Below are 8,257 nucleotides of genomic sequence, written 5' to 3'. Positions count from 1 at the left end.
GTGATAGTATACAGTACCAGTGTGATAGTATACAGTATCAGTGTGATAGTATACAGTATCAGTGTGATAGTATACAGTATCAGTGTGATAGTATACAGTATCAGTGTGATAGTATACAGTATCAGTGTGATAGTATACAGTATCAGTGTGATAGTATCAGTGTGATAGTATACAGTATCAGTGTGATAGTATACAGTATCAGTGTGATAGTATACAGTATCAGTGTGATAGTATCAGTGTGATAGTGTACAGTATCAGTGTGATAGTGTACAGTATCAGTGTGATAGTGTACAGTATCAGTGTACAGTACCAGTGTGATAGTATACAGTATCAGTGTGATAGTGTACAGTATCAGTGTGACAGTATCAGTGTGATAGTGTACAGTATCAGTGTGACAGTATCAGTGTGATAGTGTACAGTATCAGTGTACAGTATCAGTGTGACAGTATCAGTGTGATAGTGTACAGTATCAGTGAGACAGTGTACCTTACCTGAAGGCCCCATTGTAAGCGTAGTATCTCTCCTTGTCAGTGTTGTCACATACGAACTGTCCATCGTTGTTGCCTTTACACAGCTGGCAAAGGGAGGGAGGGTCTCCCCGTGACCCAGGGATACAGCTGGCATTAAAGAAATCTGCCACGCCTAGGGGAACACCACAAACAGGTTAGTGGTGTATTGGTTTCAAAGCTCCTACAGTGTAGTGTGGAGAGTGTGTGTACTGTACGTGTGTGTGTGTGCCGAAGACGTGGATGTTGATTAAGGCAGCCCCCCCCCCGCTCCTCTCAGAGGGGACTCAGAGGGGTGTGTGTGGGGGGGGGGGGGGGGGGGGGGGGGGGTTCAGAGGGGTTGGGTTAAATGCAGAAGACACATTTCAGTTGAATGCATTCAGTTGGACAGTTGACTGTGTGTGTGTGTGTGTGTTTTCGTGCGTGCGTACACTAGCGTGTGTGTCACAATTCCCTACCTTGTGGGATGTTACAGCCCATGACAGACATCTTGCTCTGGTCGATGAGGTATCCCAGGGGCATGTTCCAGCCGGCAGTACGTCCCTTCCCTGTGTGACATGTCTTCCTGCCCTTCAGTGTGTTGATGTTGATGTCCGGCTTCATCTTCTTCACCACGGCAACCGCATAGTAGGTGGTGCCCTCTCCTGTGGAGGTCAGGGTGATAGTAATCTGTTATTGGTCCAGTTGATCATGTGCTTCCCTCTTTCACTTTGAGGAACAGAGTCAAAACAGACACAATTGAGGGATATGACCTCGTCCGCTGTCATAAGTGCTAGAGTCGTGTTGGGGAATAATCAGAATTAGTTGGTAACATAGGTAAGATGTTTTATATTCATCATATGTTTGTAAGTTACTTCTCATCAGAATGTGTTTGTATAATACTGTGGCGGGGTTGCAGTATCTGTTCTATGTCAAGACTAAGTTATTTGGGCCGGAGAGAGGGGAGAGGTCAAGGGTGTATCTCTTGGCTCCACAATGTCTGTGTGCCAGTCAGTGTGTCTCTGTGATATTGTCAAGATAGGATAGATTTGATATATGCCTGTTGATATGGAGGATTTGTTTATGGTTCTGAGTTTGAGAAAATAACATAGTTTAGGAGACAAAGCTGAACGATAAATTATGCCTATGCTGTCTGGCTATGTGTGTCTTTGCTACAAAGGATCTCAGTTGCAATGTGTAAGGGACTCTCAGAGAATTCATTTATAGACACTGTATTGATCTGAGAGTCACAGGGTTGTGATAGAGCTCATATAATTAAAAATGGACTTTGTGATAACTAACTCTGACTTGTGTGTGGTTTGCTCTCATGATTTGGTAAATAGAGGAAATTTCCACGACAGTCGTCACTACAGACACCCTGGTTCGAATCCATCACCGACCGTGATTGGGAGTTCTATAGGACTGCGCACAATTGGCCCAGCATTGTACGGGTTTGGCCCAGTGTAGGCCCTCATTGTAAATAAGAATTTGCATGTATTTTTTAAAGATACTTGAATCTCCAGTAAATCATTAACATACAATATGTACTGAATTTATATGATATGTTCCTCTTTCTGGGTAAAGTTTGCACAAGCATGTCATAAAAAGAGAGTAAACATATCCACTGCTCATATCCAACGCTCATATCCAACGCTCATATCCAACGCCCATAAACGCTCATAAATGATCGTGAAATAGACACAAATTACTTTATGCGAAATTGGTGACAGACACACTGTGATAGTGTGCTGCAATATCAGAAATATAACACAGACATAAACTCTTTACCATCAGCAGAAGTCTCTCCTGCAGCTATTTTGAAGTTAGTTTCTTCCCCCAATTTGTAGATGTCCTTAGCGCTCATTGAAAAGGCATCTACTTGGTTTTTCTAGGAGAAAGAAATGAAGAGGGGTTTAAATAGCATGTTTCAATGGTTAACGCAACTGAATGAAATGAAACAGTGTTTCTTCCTAATCAGTCGGACTCAGGACATCGGCAGATACTCCTAGACAACTAGGTCAACACATGCTCCAAAGGTGATATCATTATCCTATCCAAGACTTAAATAAAACAAACAATATCACAGCAATTATTAAGAAAATATAAAAAATATAAACATCAATTGTCACAAACAACTGAATATATTAATATATAATATATGTATATATATATATACACTGCTCAAAAAAATAAAGGGAACACTTAAACAACACAATGTAACTCCAAGTCAATCACACTTCTGTGAAATCAAACTGTCCACTTAGGAAGCAACACTGATTGACAATAAATTTCACATGCTGTTGTGCAAATGGAATAGACAACAGGTGGAAATTATAGGCAATTAGCAAGACACCCCCAATAAAGGAGTGGTTCTGCAGGTGGGGACCACAGAGCACTTCTCAGTTCCTATGCTTCCTGGCTGATGTTTTGGTCACTTTTTGAATGCTGGCGGTGCTTTCACTCCAGTGGTAGCATGAGACTGAGTCTACAACCCACACAAGTGGCTCAGGTAGTGCAGCTCATCCAGGATGGTACATCAATGCGAGCTGTGGAAAGAAGGTTTGCTGTGTCTGTCAGCGTAGTGTCCAGAGCATGGAGGCGCTACCAGGAGACAGGCCAGTACATCAGGAGATGTGGAGGAGGCCGTAGGAGGGCAACAACCCAGCAGCAGGACCGCTACCTCCGCCTTTGTGCAAGGAGAAGCAGGAGGAGCACTGCCAGAGCCCTGCAAAATGACCTCCAGCAGGCCACAAATGTGCATGTGTCTGCTCAAACGGTCAGAAACAGACTCCATGAGGGTGGTATGAGGGCCCGACGTACACAGGTGGGGGTTGTGCTTACAGCCCAACACCGTGCAGGACGTTTGGCATTTGCCAGAGAACACCAAGATTGGCAAATTCGCCACTGGCGCCCTGTGCTCTTCACAGATGAAAGCAGGTTCACACTGAGCACATGTTAGACGTGACAGAGTCTGGAGATGCCATGGAGAACGTTCTGCTGCCTGCAACATCCTCCAGCATGACCGGTTTGGCGGTGGGTCAGTCATGGTGTGGGGTGGCATTTCTTTGGGGGGCCGCACAGCCCTCCATGTGCTCGCCAGAGGTAGCCTGACTGCCATTAGATAGCGAGATGAGATCCTCAGACCCCTTGTGAGACCATATGCTGGTGCGGTTGGCCCTGGGTTCCTCCTAATGCAAGACAATGCTAGACCTCATGTGGCTGGAGTGTGTCAGCAGTTCCTGCAAGAGGAAGGCATTGATGCTATGGACTGGCCTGCCCGTTCCCCAGACCTGAATCCAATTGAGCACATCTGGGACATCATGTCTCGCTCCATCCACCAACAATGTGGCATTGCACCACAGACTGTCCAGGAGTTGGCGGATGCTTTAGTCCAGGTCTGGGAGGAGATCCCTCAGGAGACCATCCGCCATCTCATCAGGAGCATGCCCAGGCGTTGTAGGGAGGTCATACAGGCACGTGGAGGCCACACACACTACTGAGCCTCATTTTGACTTGTTTTAAGGACATTACATCAAAGTTGGATCAGCCTGTAGTGTGGTTTTCCACTTTAATTTTGAGTGTGACTCCAAATCCAGACCTCCATGGGTTGATACATTTGATTTCCATTGATCATTTTTGTGTGATTTTGTTGTCAGCACATTCAACTATGTAAAGAAAAAAGTATTTAATAAGAATATTTCATTCATTCAGAACTAGGATGTGTTATTTTAGTGTTCCCTTTATTTTTTGGAGCAGTGTATATATATATATATTTTAGATTTGATCAAGTTTTATAGGAAGTCATATAAAAAGTTAATATAAACGGAAATGTGCCCTATTAATCTGAAAGAGCCCCACTTACCCCGATCTTCTGCGCGCATCCTTCCACAGACACGTCGCTGACGCATTGGATAATCGGACGGATGGCCGCACCGCTGAAGGCCTGCGCCATGGCGTTACATTTGCTCATCTCTTGAGCGGAGATTGCGCACCATCTTATAGTGCTCTGGCCAGACACTGGATAGGGAACACATTCAAACAAAAATAATCATATTTTTCTTGTTGTCCTATGGCTACTCAATGTTCATAGAGTACACAACCAAACGTCGACTGCGCAAATTCGTCTTTTACAAATTAAAATTCCATCCAGAAACCTCAATGTGCTGATATTATCTAGCATTTTATACGGATTCATATTAATCCAACCTTTTATTCAAATGTAGTCTTTGCAGCTATTATCGTTTTATAATACACACATAACTATGATGTTTTTTAAATTGTTTTTAAAAAGCAACCTTTATTTAACTAAGGATTAAAATATGTCGTTATTTTACCTCCACACCTCCATAATATACTATTATATTGAGTAAAAAAAACAACTCACCAGTCTGAAGGCCTAATATCAGAGAGGCGACGAGTACCCACATAGTGACGGAGTCAGCCAGACGTGAGAATGTCTGATCCTGTACGACCTCTTTATTTATACCTTTCCGATCTCTGATTGGGGCTCCAAAGTACAAGCTCCAAGTTGAACTCCAGCTTTCCGCATATCGTCAAACAAGTTATGAGTATTTTACAACATCATTTTATGGAAATCAGTAGACTTTCTAGCTATTCTTCGTCTAACGTTTTCTCTGAAACTTGGTGACTTCCAGACAGTTAGCTCATACCTGGAAAGACACGTCCCTACTGCCCGCAGCTGGCGCTTGGCCAGACCGAGCACACAGAGGCCATTGACGGGGAAAGACCCCACCTCTGCTGGCCCTGCCCGGTGCTTTTCCATCGTACATCTCAAGGAAGTGGGGTTGGGGGGGGGGGGGGGGAGACATAGTAACTGTAGTAACTTTTCTGCCTGACCCTGTCAATGACAAATACAATTTCTGGAATCTTGTTCTAAGTTTAATGTGAAGACTAGGCTAGTAATACAAGTGAACCTTCATTAACTGATTTCCCAGATTGCTGTCATATTTCTTATGTCATTTTTCTCTTGTTTCCTTACCAGTGTTTTAATACAATCAAATAAAATGTTTTTACAAAAGTCATTTCTGAATGGGATACGAGGAAAAAAACAACAACCAAAACCTTAGGTAAGATAAGATGCTGGTTCACTGAACAGAAATATACAATCAACCTGCAACAAGATTTTACTGAGTAATATAAGGGTCATATAAGGAAATCAGTCAATTTAAATGAATTATTTAGGCCCTAATCTTTGGATTTCACATGACTTGGAATACAAATATGCATCTTTTGCTCACAGATAACTAAAAATGTAGGGGTGTGGATCAGAAAACCAGTCAGTATCTGGTGTGATCACCATTTGCCTCATGCAGCGAGACACATCTACTTCGCATAGAGTTGATCAGGCTGTTGATTGTGGCCTGTGGAATGTTGTTCCACTCTTCTTCAATGGCTGTGTGAAGTTGCTGGATATTAGCGGGAACTGGAACACGCTGTCGTACGAGTCGATCCAGAGCATCCCAAACATGCTCAATAGGTGACATGTCTGGTGAGTATGCAGGTCATGGAAGAACTGGGATATTTTCAGCTTCCAGGAATTGTGTACAGATCCTTGCGACATGGGGCCGTGCATTATCATGCTGAAACATGAGGTGATGGCGGCGGATGAATGGCATGACAATGGGCCTCAGGATCATGTCAGAGTATCTCTGTGCATTTTGCCATCAATAAAATGCACTTGTGTTCGTTGTCCGTAGCTTATGCCTGCCCATAACCCCACCACCACCATGGGGCATTCTGTTCACAACGTTGACATCAGCAAACCGCTCGCCCACACAACACCATACACGTTGTCTGCCAACTGCCTGGTACAGTTAAAACCGGGATTCATCTGTGAAGAGCACACTTTTCCTGCGTGCCAGTGGCCATCGAAGGTGAGCATTTTCAACACCGAAGTCGGTTACGATCTGCAGTCAGGGACAAGACCCTGGTGAGGACGACAAACACTCAGATAAGCTTCCCTGAGACGGTTTGTGGTAAAATTCTTTAGTTTTGCAAACCCACAGTTTCATCAGCTGAAAATATGCAACAAAAACAACGATTTTACTGAGTTACAGTTCACATAAGGATATTAGTCAATTCAAATAAATGAATTAGGCCCTAATCTATGGATTTCACATGACTGGGCAGCCATGGGTGGGCCTGGGAGGGCATAGACCCACCCACTTGGGAGCCAGACTCACCCATTGGGGAGGCAGGCCCAGCCAATCAGAATGAGTTTTTCCCCACAAAAGGTTTTTACTACAGACAGAAATACTCCTCAGTTTCATCAGCTGTCCGAGTGGCTGGTCTAAGATCCCACAGGTGAAGAAGCCGGATGTCGAGGTCCTGGGCTGGCGTGGTTTACACGTGGTCTGTGGTTGTGAGGCCAGTTTGACGTACTGCCAAATTCTCTAAAATGACTTTGGAGGTGGCTTATGATAGAGAAATTAACATTAAATTCTCTGGCAACAGCTCTGGTGGACATTCCTGCAGTCAGCATTTCAATTGCACTCTCCCTCAAACACTTGAGACATCTGTGACAATGTGTTGTATAACAAAACTAAACATTTTAGAGTGGTATTTTATTGTCCCCAGCACAAGGTGCACCTGTGTAACGATCCTGCTGTTTAATCAGCTTCTTGATATGCCACACCTGTCATGTGGATGGATTGTCTTGGTAAAGGATAAATGCTTACTAACAGGGATGTCAACAGATTTGTACATAGAATTTGAAAGAAATAAGCTTTTTATGCATATGGAATTTTTGTGGGATCTTTTATTTCAGCTCATGAAACATGGGGCCAACACTTTACTTCGCATTTATATTTTTGTTCAGTATACATCAGAATCAAGGTGAACCATTGTAACCTGGCTTACTTGGGTATTTAGTAGTAGCTTTGAAAAACTTGTTTTACCTATTCATTTGCAATTGGGGAACATACACTACAACCTCCAAAAGTATGTGGACACCACTTCAAATTAGTGGATTCGGCTATTTCAGCCACAACCGTTGCTGACAGGTGTATAAAATAAAGCACACAGCCATGCAATCTCCATAGACAAACACTGGCAGTAGACTGGCCTTACTGAAGAGCTCAGGGACTTTCAACGTGGCACCGTCATAGGATGCCACCTTTCCAACAAGTAAATCAATTTTTTTTCCCTGCTAGAGCTGGCCCAGTCAACTTTAAGTGTTATCATTGTTGTACTGGAAATTTCTAGGAGCAAAAACGTCTCAGCAGCGAAGTGGTAGGCCACACAAGCTCACAGAATGGGACTGCCGAGTGCTGAAGCGGAAAAAAAATGTCAGAGTTCCAAACTGCCTCTGGAAGCAACCTCAGCACAAGAACTGTTTGTCGGGAGCTTCATCAAATGGATTTCCATGGCCGAGCCTAAGATCAACAAGCGTTGGCTGAAGTGATGTAAAGCCCAGGCTAGGCCCCTTAGTTCCAGTGAAGGGAAATCTTAACGCTACAGCATACAATGACATTCTAGAAAATTCTGTGCTTCCGACTTTGTGGCAACAGTTTGGGGAAGGCCCTTTCCTGATTCAGCATAACAATGCACCCGGGCACAAAGAGAGGTCCATACAGAAATGGTTTGTCGAGATCGGTGTGGAAGAACTTGACTGGCCTGCACAGAGCCCTGACCTCAACCCCATCAAACACCTTTGGGATGAATTGGAATGGCGACTACGAGCCAGGCCTAATCGCCCAACATCAGTGCCCGACCTCACTAATGCTCTTGTGGCTGAATAGAAGCAAGTCCAA

At 43.9% G+C, this 8,257-nt stretch overlaps 1 protein-coding gene across 1 annotated transcript in view; it reads right to left on the bottom strand.

Moving 5' to 3' along the window:
• Positions 1 to 5,169, bottom strand: part of meltf (melanotransferrin) — a 22,217-nt gene extending 17,048 nt beyond the window's left edge. The window contains exons 1-5 of the mRNA XM_036978825.1: positions 4,870 to 5,169; positions 4,348 to 4,502; positions 2,274 to 2,373; positions 965 to 1,150; positions 492 to 642 (exon numbers count right to left, since the gene is read on the bottom strand). Coding sequence (XP_036834720.1) covers positions 492 to 642; positions 965 to 1,150; positions 2,274 to 2,373; positions 4,348 to 4,502; positions 4,870 to 4,912 — 635 coding nt within the window. The 5' untranslated portion in view covers positions 4,913 to 5,169. The remainder of the gene's footprint in view (positions 1 to 491; positions 643 to 964; positions 1,151 to 2,273; positions 2,374 to 4,347; positions 4,503 to 4,869) is intronic.
• Positions 5,170 to 8,257: the final 3,088 nt, after the last annotated feature.

The sequence above is a fragment of the Oncorhynchus mykiss genome, chromosome 5 (assembly GCF_013265735.2).
Source record: "Oncorhynchus mykiss isolate Arlee chromosome 5, USDA_OmykA_1.1, whole genome shotgun sequence".
Taxonomy (NCBI): Eukaryota; Metazoa; Chordata; class Actinopteri; order Salmoniformes; family Salmonidae; genus Oncorhynchus; species Oncorhynchus mykiss.
This window is presented reverse-complemented; position numbering and strand designations above follow the sequence as displayed.